This window comes from Staurois parvus, unplaced genomic scaffold (genome assembly GCF_062004578.1).
Source record: "Staurois parvus isolate SC_StPar_1 unplaced genomic scaffold, SC_StPar_1.0 ptg000018l, whole genome shotgun sequence".
Lineage (NCBI taxonomy): Eukaryota > Metazoa > Chordata > Amphibia > Anura > Ranidae > Staurois > Staurois parvus.
The window spans coordinates 307,597-334,820 of NW_028317814.1; the positions used below are offsets into that span (position 1 = coordinate 307,597).

Here is a 27,224-nt window from a genome sequence, read left to right on the forward strand (position 1 = left end):
TAACCGATCATATGTGCAGTGCCATGTCAGTTGCAGATCAAACAGATGGCAGCTTCATTGGCTGAAAAGGATAGGAGGGTTTAGTTCTGCTTTAACTGCTGCTCAGGGCTCTGGGCTTCAACAAAATGACAGCCTCCAGCAAGAAGAAACAGGAGCATTGCTGGAGGCACTTTACAGCACACACTCATTTTGGTTGCATAATTATTAATATGGAAAGTCTGCTCTTTGCTAAAGGGGCAATATAAGCTTGTGAGACCAAGGGTGCATTTTCATCTATTCATAATTTTGTTTTGAAAAGGCAATTTTTCCCTTATTTGTAGGTACTGTTTGAATGAAGATCTGTTTGCCAGTTCAAATATGTTGAAAAAAATCAACAAATGATATGGAATTAAATTAATTTTTACCATTACTGTGTGGTGGAGATTTATTAAAACTGGAGCATGCAAATCTGATGCAACTCTGCATCAGCTTCCAGGTTTTATTTTCAAAACTTAATTGAAAAACGCTGAAGTTAGAAGCTGATTGGTTATCATGCACAACTGCACCAGATTCTGAGTGCTCCAGTTTTAATAACTCTCCCCGTTTGTCTAACAGATACCACAAGGTGCCCACACATGACTTATTTGTTCTGAAAGTTGTTCCTGGGGGCCATCTCCAAATATCATCTTGTAAAGATGCTGATATTTTGTGATTTACACTATATTGGTACTTTTATTGGGACGCTTGTCTTTACACGCACATGAACTTTAATGGCATTCCAGTTTTATTCTGTAGAGTTCAATATTGACTTGGCCCACCTATTTCAGCTATAACAGCTTCAACTCTTCTGGGAAGGCTGTCCACAAGGTTTAGGAGTGTGTCTATGGGAATGCTTGGCCATTCTTCCAGAAGCGCATTTGTGAGGTCAGGTACTGATGTCGGATGAGAAGGCCTGGCTTGCAGTCTCCGCTCTAATTTATCGCAAAGGCGTTTCTTGGAGTTGAGGTCAGGACTCTGTGCAGGCCAGTCAAGTTTCTCCACCCCAAACTCACTCATCCATGTCTTTATGGACCTTGCTTTGTGCAATGGTGAGTAGTCATGTTGGAACAGGAAGGGGCCATCCCCAAACTCTTCCCACAAAAGTTGGAAGCATGAAATTTTCCAAAATGTCTTGGGATGCAGACGCTTTAAGAGTTCCCTTCACTGGAACTAAGGGGCCAAGCACAACCCCTGAAAAATCCTACACCATAATCCCTCCTCCACCAAACTTTACACTTGGCACAATGCAGTTAGGCAAGTACCGTTCTCCTGGAAACCGCCAAACCCAGACACGTCCATCAGATTGCCAGACAGAGAAGCTTGATTCATCATTCCAGAGAAAGCGTCTCCACTGCTCCAGAGTCCAGTGGCGGCATGGTTTATATCACTGCATCTGACGCTTTACATTTCACTTGTTGATGTAAGGCTTGGAAGCAGCTGCTTGGCCATGGAAATTCATTCCATGAAGCTCTCTACGCACTGTTGTTGTGCTAATCTGAAGGCCACACAAAGTTAGGAGTTCTTTAGCTACTGACTCTGCAGACAGTTGGTGACTTCTGCACCCTATGCACTTCAGCATGCGCTCACCCGCTCTGTCATTTTCCCAGTTGCTTCCATTTTGTTACAATACCACTAAGGGTTGACCGTGGAATATTTAGTAGAAAGGAAATTTCATGGATGGACTTATTGCACAGGTTGCAACCTATCACCGTACCATGCTTGAATTCACTGAGCTCCTGAGAGCAACCTATTCTTTCATAAATGTTTGTAGAAGCAGTCTGCATGCCAAGGTGCTTGATTGTATACACCTGTGGCCATGGAGGTGATGGGAACACTTGAATCCTATGATTAGGAGGGGTGTCCCAATACTTTTGGCAATACAGTGTATGTCAGTATGTGGTTTCAGTAATTCCAGGCATAGTTACTTATATCTTTTATATGATACATCCAAACATACTCTGTACACTTTCCTTCTAGAACCAGCATCCACTGTCCTGACAATGAAAGATATGTGCAAAATGTCCTAAAGTGCAATTCAAGTAGCCCCAAGTCTCAAGTACTTCAAATACGTTACCATGCTTAAAGGGTTATTCCACTTAAAAAAGATTTTGGCAGATGCTGAAGATTTGAACCTTCACAGTTTCTTAATTTTTTTTTTTTTATGAGAACTGCACTGTTGAGACCTCTGTGCTTGAATTACTGGGTATGCACACTTGCTGTGGCCGTTATGGGGAGTGGTATTCTGTCCATGCTGTGTTTTGTAATTAATTATATATTATGGTGATTGCAACAAGAGAAGCAGAAACATGCATGTAGGTGAGAACACCAAAACTTTCAGCTTGACAGGAACAAATTCAAAGAATTATATCAGAAGGGTCTTGCTGTTGGAGTATTCAAGGTATAGTATAAGAATCCATGGGCTGACAGAGCCCACCAGAGCCAACCTATAACTAAAATAGCACTGTTGATTGGAGGGTCCCTTTAATAAACATTAGTCATGTAGACAGTGGGCTAGTGAGCTTTAGATGTCTGGACTGATCATCAATCAATCACAGACCAGTAGTGTCTTGACTTAAGCCCTACATTGCCATTCTATCTGTTTACATGGAAAATTCATTGTGAGGCATTTCTGCTGCAGAAATCTGATATTGTGACTTCGGAAGAGAAGAAATATAGAACTTTCTTATATGAAATAACACAGATGGGTCTGAATCACCTGAACAGATTCTACTGAAGCTCATACGCACATATCCATCTCTATTTTATACATACAATCACTGTTAGGCTCCATTGTTAGTGTCTAGGTACTTTTCTATGTGTTTTCCAGCACTGTGATCCTCAGCTTGCACTGTATAAATATGCTCTGCTTGTCATCACATTTGCTGGGCTGCTCTATAATTGCTTCAGTCAGAGAGACAGGTTTAAACATTTTTGCATCTGACATGCAATGTGTTAATGTCAGATAAGGTCTACTGTTTGAAACCTGAACCTGGCTCTACTCCCAGTTCATGTTATTTCCTAAAATATTAGCTGCCAATTACATAACAAAACATTGACTTGTAAGAGACACCCAATATGTGCAAAGCATTTTCCACACTCCCCGCTCTTCAGAGAAATGGTTGACAGATCTGTGTATATAGGTGCACATTTATATATACGTTGTGAGTGGAGAAAGTATGGCAGCAAACAAAACAAAGATAAAGACCATAATGGAAAAAAATTACCTATGCCCTAATACAATGCAATGTTCTATATAGTATAGTTTCTATACTGATATCTGTAAAAATGATATTCCTTGAGCCATTAATATGACACATGATCCTTATTTAAAGAAAACCTATTGTTTAACCAAAGCTTTGTATGAAGACAAAGGGCGTCTATTATTATTATACAGTATTTATATAGCGCTAAAAGGTTTGCTCAGCGCTGTACATTATAGTGGGGGCCAGAACATGAGACAATACAGTAACAAAACAAAACACAAGGGGGTCAAGGGCCCTGCTCTTTTGAGCTTACAATCTAGGAGGGAGGGGATAGTGGTACAGGAGGAAGTGGCTGTGGGGGGATGGAGTGGTGGGAGGAGTGGAGGAGATCAGCTGTTAGGTGAGGGCAGGGTAGGCTTCCCTGAAGAGATGGGTTTTCAGGGTGCGCCTAAAGGTGAGGAGGGTAGGTGACAGTCTGATGGATTGGGGTAGTGAGTTCCAGAGGATGGGGGAAGTCCTGGAGAAGTCCTGCAGTCAGGCGTGGGAGGTGGAGACCAGGGAGCTAGAAAGTAGGAGGTCTTGTGAGGAGCTAAGATTACGGGTAGGGTGGTATTTGGGTATCAGGTCGGTGAGGTAGTTTGGGGCAGCGTTATGAATGGCTTTGTATGTCTGTGTTATTAGTTTGAATTTAATGCGTTGGGCAATCGGGAGCCGGTGGAGGGAATGACAGAGGGGGGTGGCAGAAGCGGAGCAGTTGGTAAGGTGGATGAGTCTGGCCGCTGAGTTCAGGATAGACTGAAGCGGGGATAGTCTGTGATAAGGTAGGCCGGAGAGAAGTTGCAGTAGTCTATGGTACCCAGTATAGCAAATGTGCGTAGAACCAAATTGCTCAATACACATATACAATCCACAAAGCATCTGTTTCATTTCTAATTGCATTATCTTAAACTGATCACAAGTTGCAGCTTAAGCCTCCACTAACCCTGCATCCTGCTTTCTCATCAATGACTTCTGGAGGTCCCTCCTTTGGGCAAAGCATGAAAGCACCATCAACACCAAATCGTTTGCCTCAAGCATCTGGCACATAATCCCCATTAAGGGACAAGAGGTAACAAAAAAAATGGGTTGTGTGTCTTCTAACAGACAACTAGAATTATAGGACAACTAATTGATGTGTACATGGAAGAAATTATAAATTGCCACGTTCAAAAAGGATAACATGTAATATGTCCAAACACTGAGCTTGTTGGAGATCCTATTCCAAAACCATTAGTATTAATATGGTGCCCCAATCCCACCCTTTCGTGGTTTAACAGCTTTCAGTCTTCTGGGAAGACATTTAATAAGATTCTGGGGGGTGCATTTTGTGCCCATTCAGCCAACATATATTTTTTTTGAGGTCAGGTATTCAAGCTAGATGAGAAAACCTGTTTTGAAAATGGCATTCCAATTCATCCCAAAGGTGTTTAATGGGATAAGGCCATGGGTCTGTGCAGGCCATTTAGGTTTTCTACACAAAACTCCTCAAACCATGCCTTTATGGACCCTGCTTTGTTTACAGGGGCACATTCATAGTGCAACAGAAAAAGATGCTCCTTACACTGTTGCCAGAAGGTTAGAAGCACACAATTGTCTAAAATGATCTTTGTATGCTGTAGCATTAACAATACTCTTCAGCGGAAACACCTAAACTAATTATTTGGTGGGTGTCCACATACGTTTAGACTTATAATGTGTGCAGGCTGTCTTTTGTTATGTCATCATATTATAATGTTCTCATTACAACATGCAATTCACATGCCAAAAAATTACATAGGTAAAGAATCATAGATCATTTCTTCATAACATTTAACCAATAAAAGCCTTTACGTCTTTTGAATGGGTATTTTATCTCCACCCAAATGGCTCCATTTTTTGCTCTCCTCAAAAAATACCTAACAGAAGAGTTAAAGCCAGCCAGAAGGTAGCAGTAAGTTAAAGTGCAAAAACGGGTGTGATAATATCTATGTATTGACCTTTACGGTCAAACAGAAAAAGGGATAATATTTAAGTGAATCAGAAAGTTTATTTGATTAAATCTTTGTTGAACTGGTAATAAAAACTTCACATGCTTTAAGATAGTACATTTGCAACAACACGGTTATAAATCATCTTGTTCCTAAAATGGAATTCCAGAAAAAAAATAAAAAAAACTACCCTTCATTTATTTGTATAATATAATAAACTTTTTATTAGGAATTATTGGAATTGCTAGTCGGATCTGTCTGTTAGTTTTTGAGGCGGATCCGACCCCCTCCTGTCTCCTCCGTTTACACCCTGTCTGGCTGGATCGGATCAGAGGGCAGTCAGGTGAAACCAGACAGCTGGTCCATTTACATCCAACTGCCCATAGAGGAGAATGGCTGTGTCCAGGTCTGCTCTGCAAAAGTGGAGCAGACACGGACTTGTCTCCCAGCAGCTCTGCACAGCTCAGCAGCGGATATGTGAACGGATTCTCTGCTGAGCAAAACCGGATCCCGTGTGAAAGGTGCCTAATGCAAACATTCAGCAATCCTCCTCTCCTTCACCGACAATGGTTTGCCAGTGCAGCCAAATGTGGCTGTTCAAGCAGAACAGCCCCGTCCCACCCAACCTTGCCCCTGTCCCACCCAACCCAGCCGTTGCCCCACCCCACATTGCCCATACATGACATCACATATTTTCTCATAAATGGCAATGCTCAGGCGTCCTCTCTTAAGACAGCTCTGACAGGACTGTAATGCAACTCTTCCCATACTTGTAGAGTCTGGCTACAGAGGAGCAGCTACATCATTTCTGAAAGTTACATCCCTAGGCTCAAACAGACACACTCACTTACCTCCCATGCACTATACTGCATTACACTGCATCCTGGTCATGTGACGGCACAGGACTATAAACAAAAAAAAGGTACAAACATGTACATGTACAAAAACATTTTGGCACAAAAGGAATGACTTAGATTACTTACATAATGATTGCAGGTGAGTATTTAAATGCAAGCCTTTTCTTCCACTATAACTGCCTGAACTTATTTTTATACAGTCATGGCCGAAATTGTTGGCACCCTTGATATTTTTCCTGAAAATCAAGTATTTCACACAAAAAAGGTATTGCATTAACACATGTTTTGCTATACACATGTTTATTCCCTTTGTATGTATTGGAACAAATATAAAACAGAGGCAGAAAAGCAAATATGACATAATGTCACACAAAACCCCAAAAATGGGCTGGACAAAAGTATTGGCACCCTTAACTTAATATTTGGTTGCACACCCTTTGGAAAACATAACTGAAATCAGTCGCTTCCTATAACCATCAATAAGCTTCTGACACCTCTCACCCGGAATTTTGGACCACTCTTCCTTTGCAAACAGCTCCAGGTCTCTCTTATTGGAAGGACACCTTTTCCCAACAGCAATTTTAAGATCTCTCCACAGGTGTTCAATGGGATTTAGATCTGGGCTCATTGCTGGCCACTTCAGAACTCTCCAGCGCTTCTTTGCCATCCATTTCTGAGTGCTTTTTGACGTATGTTTGGGGTCATTGTCCTGCTGGAAGACCCAGGATCTTGGACGCAAACCCAGCTTTCTGACACTGGGCCCTACAGTGCGACCCAAAATCCTTTGGTAATCCTCAGATTTCATGATGCCTTGCACACAGTCAAGGCACCCAGTGCCAGAGGCAGCAAAACAACCCCAAAACATCATTGAACCTCCACCATATTTTACCGTAGGTACTGTGTTTTGTTCTTTGTAGGCCTCATTCCGTTTTCGGTAAACAGTAGAATGATGTGCTTTACCGAAAAGCTCTATCTTGGTCTCATCTGTCCACAAGACGTTTTCCCAGAAGGCTTTTGGCTTACTCAAGTACATTTTGGCAAACTGTAGTCTTGCTTTTTTATGTCTCTGTGTCAGCAGTGGGGTCCTCCTGGGTCTCCTGCCATAGCGTTTCATTTCATTTAAATGTCGACGGATAGTTCGCGCTGACACTGATGCTTCCTGAGCCTGCAGGACAGCTTGAATGTCTTTGGAACATGTTTGGGGCTGCTTATCCACCATCCGGACTATTCTGCGTTGCAATCTTTCATCAATTTTCCTCATCCGTCCACGACCAGGGAGATTAGCTACAGTGCCATGGGTTGCAAACTTCTTGATAATGTTGCGCACTGTGGACAAAGGCAAATCTAGTTCTCTGGAGATGGACTTGTAACCTTGAGATTGTTGATATTTTGCCACAATTTTGGTTCTCAGGTCCTCAGACAGTTCTCGTCTCCTCTTTCTGTTGTCCATGCTTAGTGTGGCACAGACAGACACACAATGCAAAGGTTAAGTGAACGTCTCTCCTTTTTATCTGCTTTCAGGTGTGATTTCTATATTGCCCACACCTGTTACTTGCCCCAGGTGAGTTTACAGGAGCATCACATGCTTGTAACATTCTTATTTATCCGCAGTTGTGAAAGGGTGCCAATACTTTTGTCCAGCCCATTTTTGGAGGTTTGTGTGACATTATGTCGAATTTGCTTTCTTTCCTCCCTTTTTTTGTTTTGTCCCAATACACACAAAGGGAATAAACATGTGTATAGCAAAACATGTGTTAATGCAATACGTTTCGTGAGAAATACATGATTTCCTGGAGAAATATCAAGGGTGCCAACAATTTCGGCCATGACTGTACATGCATATTTCAAGGAACAATTCATTGCTGTCACTGGATACTATTATACACTGTGTAAGTGTGATAATGAACAAGAAGAAGATACGACTTGTCAAAAGGACTATTCACCTTCAGTGAATATAAACATTTGTTTCCTTATGAGCATATACTGTATATGTTTGTCTTTTATTTGGCAGCTCCTTCTTGCCAGGAAACGACTGATCACACGAAAAATAAAAATTCACCCCGTGTCTTGAAATTTTTTAATTAAATTGTCAAAACAAAGTCCTTCAGCTTAAGCCCATCCAAGGAGCGCTCTGGTTTACCATCAAGAGAAAATGTAGGTATGCCTGTTATCGCTCAGATGCAAAGCAAAGTGTGGTGGGATATCTGCACTCAGATTCTCAGGTATGAAAAAAAGTATTAATGCTCCAGGTCGGTCCACTTTTGCCCGCAAAAAAAAAAAACAGATGACAGCACTCGAATGTCAGATGCAAGCTTACTTACTTTATTAAAATGGGCTACAACGGGCAAATGACATCTCTTACGTGTTTCATGCTAAATAATGCTTAATCAGAGAGTCTCTCCAATTAAGCACTGGTTAGCGTGAAATTTAAAAAGTCTCATCTGCCTGTTGTACTCTGTTGTAATGAAATATAGAAGATGGCATCTGACATTGGAATGCTTTCACCTGTGTTTTGTTTTTCATATTATATATCTCCAAGGTCCACAGGTACCTGGGGCATGCAGGGAAAGCTGGAACGCAGTACTATTACAATAGAGGTAGATAAAGGGACCTTATTGTCCCAGTTCATATATATGTTTTCTCTAATAACAGGTTCTCTTTAATTTTTTTTTTTATAACAGCTGTCTATGACCCTATTCATATATTTACTTCTTAACCACCAAATATTTCCATCATGACATTAATCAAATTTCCAGTATCAATATTTTGTGCGAAGCCACAATTCTGTATTTTTATGATGTTCTAAAAAAAAAAAGATTACGTTACTTAAAGTCCAGCATTACTCATCAGGCTGTGTGTGACCCATTGTCTATTCCACATAACTGGAGGAGGTAACATAGAGTACAGATTAGTAATATCCTTCTTCAGAGCGTGAGTAAAGCAGGGTTTTGGCAGCGGAAATGGGCCATAGATCTTCCCGTAGCCACTCAGCAGAAATGAGCCACAAATGACTAGTAAATGTCTTCCCTTCAGGGCTGATGTTCCCCTCAGGTGCATTCCTTCCTTGTGGACTCCTTACCGACAAGCTCTTTCCTTGGAGCTGCTGTTATTTAACAGGAGGTAAAGTGATAGCTCCTTTGTCAGGGAGTTAAGACGGCATCATTAGTACAACACAGGGACTTAACACCATCCTAGATTCTCAGGAACATTTGTAGTGCTCATTAAATCATTAGTCAATAGTTTGTCTCCTTCTGAGAGGACTGATTTTGTACAACAGGAATTAGTTACGGGATATTTGTCTCAAGAAGTATATCACTGTAATGCTTGAAATTCAGACAGATAAATGGACACATACATTTAGAATATTATTACAGAATACAACCTAAGTGTAGGTTAAAGATAACCTGTCATTAACTTAAAAAATGGCAGAACAACATACTCAAAGAGTATGGGAAATTTTAGACTTGGACGTTTAGTCAAGGCTTCCCTCGATGGGACCCAACAGCCTCTAAAACCATAGAAATACAGAAAGGAGTCCAAGATAATTTATTTTTTTTAGGTAAAAAAAGTCATAAAAAACTTCCAAAGAGTTTCAGGAGAACACCACTCCCCCTTCATCACACAACAGCCAATGCTTAGGTATGATTCGGGAACCATTGAATATAATGGGAGCCTTCATGTTGAGCATCCTCACGCTTTGGGAAAAGCACAACAAATTGCTCAGGTGTGAATGGGAGGCTAAAAACCCTGACAACTCTGCTGGGCGCTGCCTTGTTTTATGTTAAGTCAGCAACCCCAGCAGACTCGAGGTGTCACCTAAGTGATCTAGCACTGAACTCTCCTCATGGAGGAACAACATGACACCTCCTCATGGAAAAACAGCCTGAATACTGGTTCTAATATAGATCTGTGAAGTCACTGTTTTCTTTGAATCCATCCAAGTCTTATCCTGTGTTGAGCCCTAATAAAGGGGGAGCGGTGTTGCCTGCAAAATGCGTTGGCTATATTTTATTACTTTTTTAATAAAAAATTAAAATGAACTTGGACTCTTTTAACAGACTTTGGTCTGGTGCTCCTTTCTGTATTTCTATGGTAAAAAATATTGCAGATAAAAAGCACAGAAAAATCAAGAATTTTAATCTTTACTCGCAGCATTATTCCTCTCCAAAAATTATTTGTTATTCACTTTCACTGTGCCTCTGTATTTGCTTGAAAATTTGACAGATTCAATTCCGTAGCACAATCCCCTCCCTCCTTGCACATCATAGCCCTCTCCTTTTCTGGGAGTAATTACTGTCTGTGCTGGTCAAGCTCCTCGATCCTTTCTTTTATCTTCTAACATAACCTTTTATGTAGCTTCCAGAGGAGAATGACGGGAAACACTTTTGATTACCACTTCAATGACAGCTTTGAGTCTGCTGGGGCTGCTGACATAACATAAAACAAAGCAGCACCCAGCAGTCTCAGGGTTTTTAGCCTCCATTCACACCTGAGCGACTTGTTCTGCATTTCCCAAAGCATGACAACACTCAACATGAAGATGCCCATTATATTCAAAGGTTCCCAGTTCACACCTGAGTGTCCTTTGTAGAGTAAACAAATACACAGGCTTTTTCTGGCAGAATGGCGTGTTTTTGGCCACATAGCCATCAATGAAAGTGTCTGAAACTGTATGTTAGAAATGCAAGTTGTTAGATGCAAAAAGGATGAGGTTTTGTATATTTTTTGCATCTAACAACCAGTCTATTTCTCCTTCTAGCAACTTCAAGACTGTAAACAAATTGGAGGATTTGAAAGAGTTCATACTGGGTATGGCGACTCATCTGCCTGATGGGTGCCCACAAGAATCTCCATGACCCCAGTGATGCCCAATACAAGAACTGTAGCAAGCAGAAGAGAGCCTCAGAAGGCAATGGCATAGTGGCCATGGCTCAAGATAGCCACTACAAAAAAACAGAAAGCAGACAAGGACAATGACAACACATGATGTCACAGATGATACAGTTTACTGATTGGACTAAACAAAATGACTACGTGCCAGTTCACATATATGCAGATTGGATGCAGTTTGAACTACATCCAATCCGCATGACATGTGAAAATACATTGCTTCCTATGGTGCCTGTTCACATATGTCCAGTGCACTGTGTGGATTCATTGCGGTTTTATAATGAGCCATGTCCAATTTCTGAGCAGTGGCTTCAGGTTCAGGTGTGGATTACAGGCTATTGACTTCTATGGAAACCGTTCCTAAACCGCATATGTGTGAACAGGATAAGATCCTGAGCTAATCCTTTCCTGAACCTGATGTAAACCTGAACCTGATGTAAACCTGCCATGAACCTGTGAACAGCTACTGTATCAATTAGCTGTGAAACCTGAGCTTCAATCCGCACCGCATATGTGTGAACAGGAAAAGGTCCTGAGCTAATCCTGTCCTGAACCTGATGTAAACCTGACAGGAACTGCAAAACAACTACTGTATTAATTAGCTGTGAAACCTGAGCTTCAATCCGCACCACATATGTGTGAATCAGCTCTAATGCTTGAAAGCTGATTCACAGATGTACAGTGCAGATTGAAGCTCAGGTTTCACAGCTAATTGATACAATAGCTGTTCACCGGTTCAGGTCAGATTTACATCAGGTTTAGGACAGGATCAGCTCAGGATTTTATCCTGTTCACACATGTCAGGTTTAGAAACAGTTTCCATTGAAGTCAATAGCCTGTAATCAGCACCTGAACCGGACCGCACTGCTAAGAAATCAAACATTTCCCTTTTTAAAACCACACTGAATTTGCACCGCCAGTGCACCAGACACAGGTGAACAGGCGCCATAGGAAGCAATGTTTTTTCACATGTCATGTGGATTGGATGCAGTTCAAACCGCATCCTATCCGCGCATATATGAACGGGCACCGAAGCTTATCATGTCCTCATTAAAAAATGTCCCCTCTATTCTTGTTCTATAGTAGTAGAAACTCAAAATTTGGAATATACCCATACCTTCATTCCTGGTCACATTGATAACCAGGACAATTAAAGAGATGGACTCTCAATAACAGGGATAAGAGTGGCAAAAAAAAAAAACCTGGCAAAGATTCTTATCACCACTCTATCCAAATCTAAAGAAATGTTTTGCCTTTCGTTATACTTTAAATTACCAAAAGCAGAACTATATAAAGCTAGTTAAAGGAAGTGAATTTCCTTTAAATAAGCCAATGCTTTGCAATTAAAAAAAAAATAACTTCCAAGTGGAATGGGTAAAATAACGTAGTGCATACATCATGCTAAAAATATTCAATGCTTTGTACACTTAACAGAATAAATACATAGTCCTGTCAACACAAAAAAGTATTTTCTTGGGTTTTTCTTCGTTTTTTTTTAATGTTTGACCATAAAATGTAATGAAAAGGCTTGTGGGTAGCATACAGCTTTCATGATGTAATGCTAATGCTTGTCTCTGGCGGGAGAACAAGGACACTCAAACACGCACACACACATATACTGTACAGGATATACAAATACTGCATGACTATAGATCTACAGCACTACTCACATCAGCTTCTCCTTGATCGATGACATAAAAGTTGTCACCTTCATCACCTGAAAGACATTAAATAAATATGGATAAATAAAGATGTGTATTTCTATAGTGCTTGATGTCTATTTCAAAAATAAATAAATAAATACATTTAAAGTGACCCTTTAGGCTCAAAAATACTTCCAGATTCTGCCACATGGCTGTCAGTCAAACACTAGTAGGCACTACAGAGGGTATGGTCATGGGTTTATAACTGAAAACATATATGGTTTAATAAAACCTATGAAGGAAAGGGAAATGAATTCTAAGTGTTTAGTAAGATGGTATATTACACCGAATGTAGCGCATAGAATAAGTGGAGACAACTCACCTTTATGTTGGCGGGGATGTGGAGAGAGAGGTACAATGGTACACTTATGGTGGGAGTGTCACAAAATTCAAGAATACTGGGAGGGCATAGTGAATATAATTCAGAAAATAACAGAGGTAAATATTCCTAAGGACCCTGAGACTTGCCTTCTTTTTGGTCCGCACACTTTTACCCCCTTCCTGTCCAGGGAAATTTTCAGCTTTCAGCGTTATCACACTTTGAATGACAATTGTGCAGTCATGCAACACTGTACCCATATGAATTTTTTACCATTTTTTTGAGACAGATAAAGCTTTATTTTGGTGGTATTTATTCACTGCTGGGATTTTCATTTTTTTTGCTATGTAAATGAAAAAGTCCAAAAATTTTGAAAAAAAGTGTTTTTCTTATAAAATTTTGCAAATAAATAATATTTTATCATAAATCTTGGCCAAAACTTATTCTGTTTTTTATTTTATTTTTTTATATTATGTTTTTGTTTTTTTTTTACATACTGTCACCCTAGCAGTACAGTGTCACCATTGTGACACTGTACTACTTGTGGGGGGTGATGAAGATTTTTTTTTTTACACTGATTGCTTTTACACCCATATAGGATGTAAAAGCAATCATTTCTCTTTCTCTCTGTCTGCATTCTTGCAGTCATTGAGAACTACTGAGTGAGCTGTGATTGGTCACAGCTTGTCACATGGTACAAGGCTGTTGTGAATAGCCTTGTACCATGTGACCTCTGTGATCATTCACAGGTTTCACATGTAGTAAGCAATGATGTCACAAGGGACATCTTGCTTACTACTTTGCATGTGATCACTGATTGGCCAATCAGTGATCACATGATCGGGACCTCATACAGAGGTTCCGTTCGACGATCGGCGTTTCACTGTGTCCAGAGGAGCTCGCACAAGCAGGGTGCGGGGAGGACATTTATAAACAGCCACCTGACCCTGCACTGCCACCGTCCGGTAGTTTATATACAACGGGAGGTGGTTAAAAAAACTGGATTATTGTATTATTTAAATGCAGCGAAGGGACTGACCCAAGTTTTGGAAGAAACAACAGGAAAATAAAGGATTGGGTAGAAAGAGTGGAGAAGATATATAGAATGGAGGAACTTTACCATATGGAGGAAGATAAAATGGAGGTATTTCGTAAAAGTTGGGAAAAGTGGGTACAGTTTAAAAATTCAGAGGTATACCTTGAATATGTGAAATAGGTAAGGGGAGGGGTAAAAGGTCACCGAGATTAAGGTTATTAAGGGAGTGTTATGACAGAAATGTGTAATGTATACTGTCTGTTTTATTAGCTTTTGTACATTTAATATGGTGATTTGAAAACAATAAAATATTTAAGTTAAGAAAACCTATAAGGCGTGCTGTGCATTAGCGGTCTACCTGAGGTTCCTCAACAGGAAAGCACCCAAGGGAGACAATGACAACACTATGGGCAGCATTGTTACCCGATCACAAGCAGCCCATAGAGGCAGAAGAAACTGGAATGTTCTCCTGGTAATTACTGTGCCTTTTCAACTACCAAACGAGAAAAGTTTGTATGGCTATATGAAATTGACCTTAAAGTGACACTAAACTCTGATATAAAAAGAAATTATTCTATTCAAGTATCTACTCTTAACGCCAAAAGGTACCTTCTCTTGTTCCTAGCCTCTTCCAGCTCTCCCAAGTTCCTTTTTTTTTTTTTGCTGTTGTGACCCGATGACTTCCTGTTAGAAGTTGGCTATGTTCATCTTCCACGGTACCGCATTTTGTAGGATCGTAGCCACCCTTTCTTGCTTGCTCCCAAGATGGACTAGGGACTATGGGACAGTGTGCATAGAGTTGTGCGCATGCCGGCAACTAACATTTACTGATCATTCCAAACAAAATTGTGTGTGTATGGCTTTACCCTTCCCCTAAGCACTAGCATAGCTTTACAGTTACAGGGTGGCTCCTTTCCTTTGCATGGCCCTAAGGAGCCAATACTGTGTGTGTGCTACCAGCTGGGACTAAAGCGGAATGTCCCGTGTCAGCATAAAAACAAAGCTAAATAGTAAGACACTCCCCTTCCTCCACCTTCTCAAAGCTAATTGATGGACAGCTGCAGGAGACCCTTATCACATTACACAATGAGTGCACTCCCCCAATGGGAAGTTCAGGGAAGCGGTGCTGATGTATCTACAGCTGGTGCCAGTGACTGGTGAAAAAAGTCATGTTGCTTGGGCACATATATGAATAAAATAATGTACTGGGGAATGTTTCCCAGGGTTTTGGGAATATACACTATTTATTTATTAAAAGTAGAGCATTTAACTTTAAGTAGATAGTAGTACTTTTTAATAACAAGTGTAGGCCTATCAGAATTGCAGGCTGAAATCCTCATATGCAAAGCATTGAATCTTTGGCAAAAAGAAAGAAACTACAACTACGTGGGGGGGGGGGCTATTTTGTAAAGGTAGGATTTTTGCCCACAGCAGTAACATTTTTTGATACAAATTAAGTAAATACTTGTGAGCCACTAGAAGTTTTCTTACTCTTAAGGCAATTGATTGCGTGCATAAAAAGTGCTATAAATAATAAATATGTGAAATACTAATTAATTCATTACGTGCTTAACTCAATTATATAAAATATTAGATCGCCAGGTACTTATTACACCCTCTCCAGGTGTATGGATGTTAGCTATATATATCAATATTGTACCGCGCTCCAATATATACAACTGTGAGTGATATTATCATTTTAAAGTGATATTATAAATAACTAAGTGTATCACCAATAATTCGGTAATAATCTAAATCTATTATATTTAAATCCATAATTAATATAAATATATAAATAAATTATAATGAATTGTAAAGGAATCGATTAATATTTTTGAATAAAAAATTTTGGTGCAGAGAATTAATAAAAAATTATGGTGAAATGTAAAGGAATCAATTCATATTTTTGAATAAAAAATTATGGTGAAATGTAAAGGAATCAATTAATATTTTTGAATAAAAAATATGGTGCAAAAAATTAATAAAAAATGTAAATATAAAATATGTAAATATATAAGTGGAAAAAAAAAAAAAAACGGGAATGACAGTTCAGTTCATACGAATTGAGATGGTGTTGTAGTTCAGTCTAATCTGTGTGATAGATCAGTGTTCACGGCGTGAGCCTTTCTCTCCTTTCTCCTCTCTTCTCTCCTCAACACAGCCTTCTCAATAGGACTTTCTCCACTGGCTGCTTGGCTTATTCCTCCATATACGATACATACAGAGAAGGGAAAAGAAACATAGTGTCTTATCCGGGATAACAGTTGTTTATTAAGCTTCTGATCTCCCACTCACATGGTATAATTAAAAGTAGCGCTTTGTATAAAATGTGTCCAGATCCTACTACAAACAGCCTTGCAGGTGTGTTTGTCTTCACTGAATATACTCGCCGTTCCTCTGTGGATGCGTGATGACGTCACCGCCCCTCCCCTACGCGTTACGCTACAGGGACTCGTAGCTTCCTCTGGGGGATGTAGTTTGAAACTGAACTGAACTGTCATTCCCATTTTTTTTTTTTTCCACTTATATATTTACATATTTTATATTTACATTTTTTATTAATTTTTTGCACCATATTTTTTATTCAAATATATTAATTGATTCCTTTACATTTCACCATAATTTTTTATTCAAAAATATGAATTGATTCCTTTACATTTCACCATAATTTTTTATTAATTCTCTACACCAAAATTTTTTATTCAAAAATATTAATCGATTCTTTTACAATTCATTATAATTTATTTATATATTTATATTAATTATGGATTTAAATATAATAGATTTAGATTATTACTGAATTATTGGTGATACACTTAGTTATTTATAATATCACTTTAAAATTATAATATCACTCACAGTTGTATATATTGGAGCGCGGTACAATATTGATATATATAAATAACATTTTTTGTCTATGTAAGAGTTCCCTGAGCAGTAACAAACTTCCCCCCACCCCAAATCTGATGCCTCATAGTTCCTGAGCCATATACGTTTGGAAGAGTCAGTGGCATTCTTCCACTGATGATCTTTTTAGCGGTCAGTAAGATTAGCATTCTTCCACTGAACAACAATATAATGATATGGGCAGCACAGCGGCTAAATGGTTAGCACTTCCGCCTGGCAGTACTAGGGTCATTGGTTTGAATCCCAGCCACGGCACCTCCTGCCTGGAGTTTGCATGTTCTCCCTGTGCCTGCGTGAGTTTCCTCTGGGTACTCTGGTTTCCTCCCACACTCCAAAAACATGCTGGTAGTTTAATTGGATCCTGTCTAAATTGGCCCTTGCATATGAATATGAGTTAGGGACCTTAGATTGTATGCCCCTTGAGGGTTAGGGACTGATGTGAATGTACAATATATATGTAAAGAGCTGTGTAAATTGACAGCGCTATATAAGTAAAATATAATAAATAAATATTGTAATGAAGCACATCACCATTGATGTAAGGGAGTCCATGCAGTTCAATGCATGACAGTTTTACAAAAGGGTTGAGGACTTCTTTCCCTGCGTTTCTTGCGCATAGGGCAGCCCATTGAAATGATGAGCTGTCCTACATGCAGCATGCATAGATGTGAACCAAGCCTTTAAGACATCCATGTAAATATTAAAACATATGCTAGTTGCTTTCAGATGGTCTAAAATATATAAAATAACAAACATTATAAACAAAACTTACTTGGGAACGTTGGATTAAAAAAAATGAAAGCTTATTAGGAAATTATAACACAGCATAACCTTGTTACATAAGAGAACAAAGGGCTACAGACACATTCAAGGTCCCCGTGTTCCAATAATTCCATATTTAGGCCTGTCATCAGAGACAGCACAGTCACCAGAGCTCTCAAAGCATTGTTTAAAGTAAAGTCTGTGCCAAACCCACACTGCAGTATATTATTGCTGTGCGTGTCAAAAAAAGAAAAGACTGTATACAATGATGTGCAGGAAGCAAGATTAACTTGCAAGTCAATTATATCTTAGACGTATATAGCCGGATCAGGTAACCTGAGCAGATATCTATAGTTATCCTACGAAGCACTGCACGCTGTAAAGAGCAAAAAAGGTGGGCAAACTGTGGCAACTAAAGGGCTGCACCAATTCTGATACCGGTATTGGTGCCAATGCTAAGCAACTGTATGAATATCGGTACTTGTGCAAATGCTCCGATACCTGAAATCAATACCTTCAGGCTCAGTTTTATCAGCTGTCAGCGGGATTCTCGTGCTGATAGCTGAAATGTAATCAAAAAAAGGTAGCAAAAAAAAAAGCTGGAAATTAGTGGTTAAGGAGCAGTGCCACTGCGTCCTTAACCACTTCCAGACCGGACACTTTTACCCCCTTCCTGACCAGGGCAATTTTCAGCTTTCAGCGCTATCACACTTTAAATGACAATTGCGCGGTCATGCAACACTGTACTCAAAGGAATTTTTTAACATTTTTTTGAGACAGATAAAGCTTTATTTTGGTGGTATTTATTTACCGCTGGGATTTTAATTTTTTTTGCTACGTAAATGGATAAGTCCCAAAATTTTGAAAAAAAGTGTTTTTTTAATAAAATTTTGCAAATAAATAATATTCCATTATAAATCTTGGCCAAAATTTATTCCGTTATCTTTTTAGTAAAAAAAAAAAAAATACAAATTAGTTTATAACCAAAAATTATAATTTTTAAACATTTTTTTTTACATTTTAATATTATTATTTTTTATTTTTTACATACTGTCACCCTAGCAGTACAGTGTCACCATGGTGACACTGTACTACTTGTGGGGGGTGATGAAGATTTTTTTTTTTTTTTACACTGATTGCTTTTACACCCATATAGGATGTAAAAGCAATCATTTCTCTTTCTCTCTGTCTGCATTCTTGCACTCATTGAGAAGTACTGAGTAAGCTGTGATTGGTCACAGCTTGTCACATGGTACAAGGCTGTTGTGAATAGCCTTGTACCATGTGACCTCTGTGATCATTCACAGATTTCACACGTAGTAAGCAATGATGTCACAAGTGACATCTTGCTTACTACTTTGCATGTGATCACTGATTGGCCAATCAGTGATCACATGATCGGGACCTCGTACAGAGGTCCGTCCAACGATCAGTGTTTCACTGTGTCCGGAGGACACAGCGGGCACCGTATCGCGGTGCTGCGCTCTCCCGGTGAGCGCACACAAGCAGGGCGCGGGGAGGCCGTTTATAAACGGCCACCCAACCCTGCAGTGCCACCGTCCGGCCGTTTATATGCAACGGCCGGTCGGGAAGTAGTTAACGACCGATGACTCATTCAGCTGTCAGCGGTGTTCCCCTGCTGACAGCTGAAGTGTAAACAAAACAGTTGCCTGCAGGTATCCATGATTGGTGTCGGCGAGTACAAAAAAAAAAGAAGTATTGCTATTCATACTCGCTGTAAAAAAAAATGGTGTTGGTGCATCCCTAGTAGCACCCCACAGCAACCAATCAGATTTCATTTCATGCCTCATGTCTTGTCTCTAAATATCACCCAAACCATACTCTCTGCTCCTCACAAGACTTCCTACTCTCTGGCTCGCTTGTCTCCTCCTCCCATGCTCATCTCCAGGACTTCTCCAGAGCTTCCCCCATCCTCTGGAACTCTCTACCCCAATTTATCAGACTATCGCCTACTCTGCTCACTTTTAGGCAACCTCTGAAAACCGATCTCTTCAAGGAAGCCTATCCTGCCCTCAGCTAATAATGGAATTTTCTACTCCTCCTATCAGTCCATCCCCCACAGTTACTACCTTTTGTACCACTAGCCCCTCCCTCCTAGATTGTAAGCTCCAACGAGCAGAGCCCTCATATCCCTCTTGTATTGAACTGGATTGTTGCTGTATTGTCTCCCTTTATATTGTAAAGCGCTGAGCAAACTGTTGGCGCTATAGAAATCCTGTATAATAATAATAATAATGTCTAGTAAAGTCTAACTTGAGTATGGAGTATCGTTAAGTCTTTCTTGGCTGTAATCATTACCAATATGGATCAGTCAGATGTGGTATTTGCACTTCATTGCTGCTAACTTTTGGCAGAAGAAGGATGGGTCTGGTTTAGTGTGATGGTTAGGGTTACACAAAGGTTTACTGTGAGAGGGCCCTAAAGACACCCTGTCATAATAAAAAACAAGAACAACAAGAACAACAACATAATAAAAAACAAGAACAAATAAAGGTGCCCTTCTAGAAAGGAGCTCTTACATGTACCTCTCTGGTGAGCCATGTATCCTACCTTCCTCCCGTTCCAGTTCTGCAGCCTCAGTCTCTTCAACATTTGACACATCTTCTACTCTGTGGTTCCATCCTCTAGGGGTCTATGTCACTGCAGAAAACAGCAGTGTTGAAGGGTCAAAGGATGGAGCCATAGCACACAGTGGGGAACCGAAATCCAGCATTCCCAGAAGTGTGGAATGCCAAAGAAACCAAGGCCACAGCACTGTAACAGAGGGGAGGTAGGTGACATGGGTTACTGGAGAGGTAAGTATAAAACTCTATTTCTTACAGGGCACCTTCATTTAGGTTTGTCTTTTATCCTGACAGGGTCACTTAAAGTAGGGCACTGTCCCCTGCACCAAAAAAGACCCCAGCTAAACTCCTGGCACTCAAAACTAAAATGATGCTGGAAATAATGCCTGTCAGATGAAACTGTATTGTAAGTAATGGATATCTGGTGTTTAAGGGCTCCATTACACTTGTGGTTCCCTTCTGAAGAGCAAACCACAGTGGATCTCTTTTCAGAGGGCATTTGACAGGTGGCTGGGAGGTGTTATGTCAACTCCTCACCGCCTGTTTTAGCCCTGTAAAGCTCGCACCATAGCGCCACAATGTACGTGGTTGCAGGGCAGTTGTGGTGCGGCCCCATTCACTTGAATCAGCAGTATTACCCACTTAAAGTGTTACTAAACCCAGGACCCTGCAATCAATATATCTGGTCTCCCACAGTACACAGAACACGGAATTGCAATTATTTTAGTAAATATAAACTGCTAAATACCTTTTCTCATCAGCAGTTAGAGCAGTCTTGTGACTTCTATCAGTGTCCAGCACTGGTTAAAGCTTGTAGGAGTAGTTTTCATTCTGCTCTAGGAGGATGCAGGACCCCTGACCTTAGTCTGAACAGCGCCAATTGGCCCTGTGCTGATCAAATGCTCTCTCCCAAGAAAAAAAAAAACCTCTCTAGCAATACACACCAAACTGAGCATGTGCAGAGTGACTCCACACGTTATGTCTTATCAGATGAGAGGGAGACACTGGAAGAAGGGGATGATCAGAGAAGTCAGGATCAAACAGCCTTTTGACACAATGTAGAGGATTAACCTCTTAGGTTCCACAGTGAGTATAACAAGCCTGCTTCACTGCATATACAGACTGATTTTACTGTTGTGGGTGTAGTAACACTTTAACACTGCAGGAGGGTATTATTTTGTATACACAACCCCATCCATCTGCTTTTGCAGTTTAAGAGGGATGGTCAGGGGGCAATAAAACCGCAGCTCAACTGCCTATTTTTACCACTCCCACAGCTGTAAATATAAACTAGATCTTAAACCCACATAAGCAACATTATCTAGTTAGTCATTTAAACAAGACTTGATCTGTAATCTTGAAGACATTCTGTGGCTTATCCAAGCCAGCTTTTCACTACTAATGAGTTTCAGGAAAAAACTCTGGCATTTATACAGTTGCAAGAAAAAGTATGTGAACCGCGTGGAGTTTTGCATGAATTGGGCATAAAATGTGCTCTGAACGTCATCTAAGTCACAACAATAGAAGAACACAGTCTGCTGAACATAATACTACACAAACATTAGATGTTGTCATGGTTTAATTGCACGTAACATGTAAACATTCACAGTGCAGGGAGGAAAAAGTATGTGAGGCCCTAGCTTAATGACTTCTCCCAGAGCTAATTGGAGCCAGGAGTGAGCCAACCTTGACTCCAATCAGTGTGATGATATTGGATGTGTTGCTGACAGCTGTCCTGCCCTTAAAAAACACACACCTGTTTTGGGTTTACTGGTTTCAAGAAGCACTGTCTGATGTGAACCATGCCTCGCAGAAAAGAGCTCTCAGAAGACCTACGATCAAGAATTGTTGACTTGCATGAAGCTGGAAAGGGTTACAAAAGTATCTCCAAAAGCCTTGATGTTCATGTGTCCACGGTAAGACAGACTGTCTACAAATGGAGAAAGTTTAGCACTGTTGCTACTCTCCCTAGGCGTGGTCGTCCTGTAAAAATGACTGCAAGAGCACAGTTGTCACATTTTAGGCCACGTCAGGTACAAATTACAGTGGAAATGAAGCAACAAAATAAAATTCCTCACTCTCCTAATAGGTTGCAAAAACTGCATGACTATAAATAGGCCTGAGATGAAGACGAAACTGCCAGACCTGTTTAGTGATCAGGCAGCATATACTTCATGCACTTTCACATTTTTTGCACACATAGGGTCTGGCCATAAAGACTAATGGCCATTCTGGGTGCACATGCCATGGTCACTCATTATTGCTGCATTCTGCAGATATACAAGCAGCCTGCAAACGGAGTAAGATTCGGCATGTAGCAAAATCTACCCAGCTGATGAAATGTCTGTGTCATCTAGTTTTCATTGTGAATGGGCAAAGAGTGGGTGAGATTCCCTTTAACCCCTTCCAGTCCGGACACTTTTACCCCCTTCCTGTCCAGGCCAATTTTCAGCTTTCAGTGCTATCACACTTTGAATGACAATTGCGCGGTCGTGCAACACTGTACCCATATGAATTTTTTAGCATTTTTTGAGACAGATAAAGCTTTATTTTGGTGGTATTTATTCACCACTGGGATTTGAATTTTTTTTGCTATGTAAATTAAAAAGTCCAAAAATTTTGAAAAAAGTGTTTTTCTTATACAATTTTGCTAATAAATAGTATTTCATCATAAATCTTGGCCAAAATGTATTCCGTTATATTTTTTGTACAAAATAAAATAACCCAAATTAATTTATAACCAAAAATTAAAATTTTTAAACATTTTTTTTTTACTTTTTTTTATATTATTTTTTTTTTATTATATTTTTTTACATACTGTCACCCTAGCAGTACAGTGTTTTTTTACACTGATTGCTTGTACACCCATAAAGGATGTAAAAGAAATAATTTCTCCTTCTCTCTGCCTGCATTCTTGCAGCCATTGGGAACTACTGAGTAAGCTGTAATTGGTCACAGCTTGTCACATGGTACAAGGCTGTTGTGAATAGCCTTGTACCATGTGACCTCTGTGATCACAGATTTCACACGCAGTAAGCAATGATGTCACAAGTGACATCTTGCTTACTACTCTGCATGTGATCACTGATTGGCCAATCAGTGATTACATGATCAGGACCTTGTACAGAAGTCCCGTCCGATGATCGGTGTTCCACTGTGTCCAGAGGACACAGCGGGCACCGGATTGCGGTGCTGCGCGCTCCCAGGGAGCATGCACAAGCAGGGTTTATAAACGGCCACCCGACCCTGCACTGCCACTGTCTGGCCGTTTATATACAATGGCCGGATGGCAGGTGGTTAATAAATCCTCTAGACAATGGCTCCCAATTGATAGTGCTGAATGAAGACCCTCTGACCTATGGAAAAAGGGATCCCTGAGAGCTAGTAGCATGGCAGGGTAGTTTATGTACATGACTAAACCCCCCCAATAGGGGTTACTATTGACTGTGTTATTGGTGAGGTGGAGGTATTTACAGTTACATAATAAAAGAAAAGAACAAACATCTATACTCACAGGCTGCATCTGTTCCCAGCCACTTCTGAGGGCTCATGTACACTGCAGCTGCTAAACTGACGTTCAGGACCTGTTGAGCGTTTTTTTCAGCAGCCCCTGAACTCTCCCTAATGTTTTCCTATGTGTCCATGTACACATAGTCATTTACAGACAGTTGAGTTTACAGTCGTTTTTTGAACACACTAAAATTGCATTCAGGAGTAGATTTTACTGCCGTTTCAAATGCCATTTGCTTGTAAGCGCGTGTGAACGCCTGTATACGCAGTTAACCGCGTTTACGTTTAGACATGTTTTTTGACAGGTCCATATCCAGATGCTGACCAGAGCATTTTTTTCTTCATCAAAAATGCATGCAAAGCATTTATTATGTATTGAAATGGACCTAGTAGACCAGAGCAATCAGTTCCAGGTTTCGTGTGAAGGAAAAAATGGTAGAACGTGCCGCATTATGCTCATGATGGGATCCATAGTGACTACAACCAAAAAAGACAGGTAATCCCAACGCAGCTTCTGCTCTCTCTATTTCTCTCAAAATGTCTGAAATAGTTAATTATTTACTATTTATTCTGGGCATTTGGGAAGGTCGCCTGAGATTATCTTTTAAAAACGCTTCTAAACGCAAATGCACATAAACATGGTATGCAAACGCAGCTAAACTGACTTTTTTAACCTACGTTTTCTAGCAGTCAGTTTCCAGCAGTCAGAAGAGTTTTCCAAATGCCCCGTGCACATGAGCCCTAAGACCGAGAATGGAGTGATCAAAGACACATGATCATTCAGTTCTCGGTCTTCAGTGAACAAAGAAACAGTGACTGTAAGTCACCGGCTCTCTGCTATGCACCTCCTGCGCTCACTGGAAAGCAGGGCTGTGTAGTGGGGGGGAGTGGCTGGCTCAGGCTCTCAGCGGCTTGCTGAGAGGCTGAGCCACCCCCCAGTCAAGACATATGGGTGGACCTTGACATTAAAGTTGGGATCTCTCCAGAGTCTGGACTGGATCAGAGACGTTAGCCAATAGCAGGCTTTAGCCTGCTTTTGACTCAAAACATCACAGAAGTGTAGAACGAAGTGCACTCCTGTGATCCATATGAGAAGTAGGGCCAAAACAGCTTTTGGTCCTTTAAGTAAAGGAGTGAGGGGTCTTGAAACTGAGTAAACCAATAGAAGGCAAAAAACCTTTTGATCCTGCCTGAAATGTTGTCAGCTGATAACTTCCTGATAATACATTTTATTTATAGGCGCCTTTCCAAACACAAAGTCATCTTACAAGAATAGCAACAAAGAAACAATAAATAAATAAATAAAATATACATCATATAAACATTAATTACAAAACAAACCAATTAAGTCAGACAGAGTATGCTTGTTTACAGAGATGAGTTTTGAGATGTGATCTGAAGATGCATAGGAAGTCAATGCTGCAGATGTCAGGTGGCAGTTCCAAAGTTGAGGGGCAGAGTGGCTAAAGGCTCTTAGTCCCATAGTGGTCAGGCAGGCAAATGAAGCATTGAAATGGATGGAAGAAGAAGACCTGAAAGTGCTGGAGGGTCTGTTCATATGCAGGAATTCAGAAAGGTGGAGCGAGGTTGTGGACGATCTTAAAGGTAAATGATAGAATCTTGAAATCAATACAAGAAGCCCGTGAAGGTGCTGAAGGGCAGGAGTGATGTGATTAACCCCTTCACGCTGGCGCCTCCTGGCCCTTTAAGGGGTTTCTCACATGGCGGGTGCGGTTTAGGGTCACGTGACCGCTGTGATTGGCTGTCACGGCAGTCACATGATCGGAAAGATCCCGATTGCAAGGAAAGATTGGGACCTTTCCGTGGGGCACCGACACATGTGCTGGGAACGCGCACTCTGCACATGTCTGTTTACAAATGGTATGCAAATAACCGGCCGCTCGGTGTCAAGGCCCAGCCGTGGAGAGGCCGCATATTTGCATACTGTTGGCGTGAAAAGGTTAAAGGATGGGGTTGTGGTGATAATGTGTGCAGCAGAGATCTGAACCAGCTGTAGTTTATGGAGGGACTTGAGCGGAAGGCCAAAAAAAAGGGAGTTGCGTTAATCTACGCGTGAGGTGACCAGATTGGAAACAAGAACGGCAGTGCCGTACCACATTCTTATCAACGTTACCATCCATCTCGGAGGAATTTAGAAACCGTCTCTTCATCTATGGTGACAACACTACATCTCCACAGACACAGTGCGGTAAGAGTTGTCACCCTAGGACAATGATAGATAAATATAGATTCTGGCGCACAAGTGGATCAGTGACCAACACTTAATGTACACTAAACATCAAATGAAAATAATGGAAAAAAGCCTGAAAAAGGAAAACTCTTGGGTTTAGACATGGCTTAAGTTGGGTTTTTAGGCTATGCTATGATACTTGGGTACTCACACATCCTAGTAATGTCATTTGTTGGGTTTTCTTATGTGCTGAAATAAAGTTGTGTTTTTTTTCCAATGATCTGCTGCTTTGCTCTTTCAACATAGATATTAATTTAGTGTTGTTATTTCAGGGAAAGGGAGGTGTATAATTTTTGGGTACTGGGAATCTGTGGTTGACTAATGCCTTCTCAGCAGTCTTGACATTTGCACATTTATGATATTCTTACCTTGCAGTATGACAGTCTCACCAGCGATGTGATTGACAGGAAACATGGCATCAAATATATCACTGAAAGAGACAAGGTAGATGTAAGCAATTTGCAAGAGAGATGCAGTTTTTTTTCAATATGACAGTCTGTCTAGAAACATAGAACATATTATGCAGACTGACTCTTGTTTACTTCCTAATAAACTACAGAGGCTTGTTTAAAATTTCAGAATGCAGATCCTTATGCCATTCCACTGAGGCTAAGAATTTCAAGGCATCCTGAAATTCCCAGACATGTCACTCTGTAGCATAGACATGAAACTCAAACCTGATACGCTCTGCTCATATCTCTCATATCTTTATGGAGTCAGAAGACACTTTCTAAATAACTGGAAGGATTGTGTCAGGTTCGAATACGGATGTGCACTCATGAACATTCCTCTTAATGCACACAAATGTCTGAAGCTCCAACACTTACCAGAGCCCGGGAGCATTGTGTACACATTTCTATCATGGGGCCAAGTATACTTTAAGAAGAATGCTAGGGTCAATACTCATTAAGTCTATGCAGGTCATTGGGCTGAGATGAGTCTCCGACATCTACTGTCATTTGGTTTAGTTGTATTCAATAGTCACTAAACAGTCAATAAAATCTGGTTGAAAGTATACTGAAACTCAAAATTAAAATCTGATTTAAACAGTTAAGAACACATTAAAATGTTACTAAACCCAGGACCCTGCATTCACTATATCTGGTCTCCCACAGTACACAGAACATGGACATGCAATTATTTTAGTAAATACAAACTCCTAAATGCCTTTTCTTAT

General features: G+C 40.3%; 1 protein-coding gene across 1 annotated transcript in view; it reads right to left on the reverse strand.

Annotated features, from left to right (window-relative positions):
- Nucleotides 1-27,224, reverse strand: part of PRKAR1B (protein kinase cAMP-dependent type I regulatory subunit beta) — a 295,736-nt gene that overhangs the window by 105,951 nt on the left and 162,561 nt on the right. The window contains exons 5-6 of the mRNA XM_089681811.1: nucleotides 26,416-26,477; nucleotides 12,645-12,691 (exon numbers count right to left, since the gene is read on the reverse strand). Of these exons, the coding sequence (XP_089537937.1) occupies nucleotides 12,645-12,691; nucleotides 26,416-26,477 (109 nt within the window). The remainder of the gene's footprint in view (nucleotides 1-12,644; nucleotides 12,692-26,415; nucleotides 26,478-27,224) is intronic.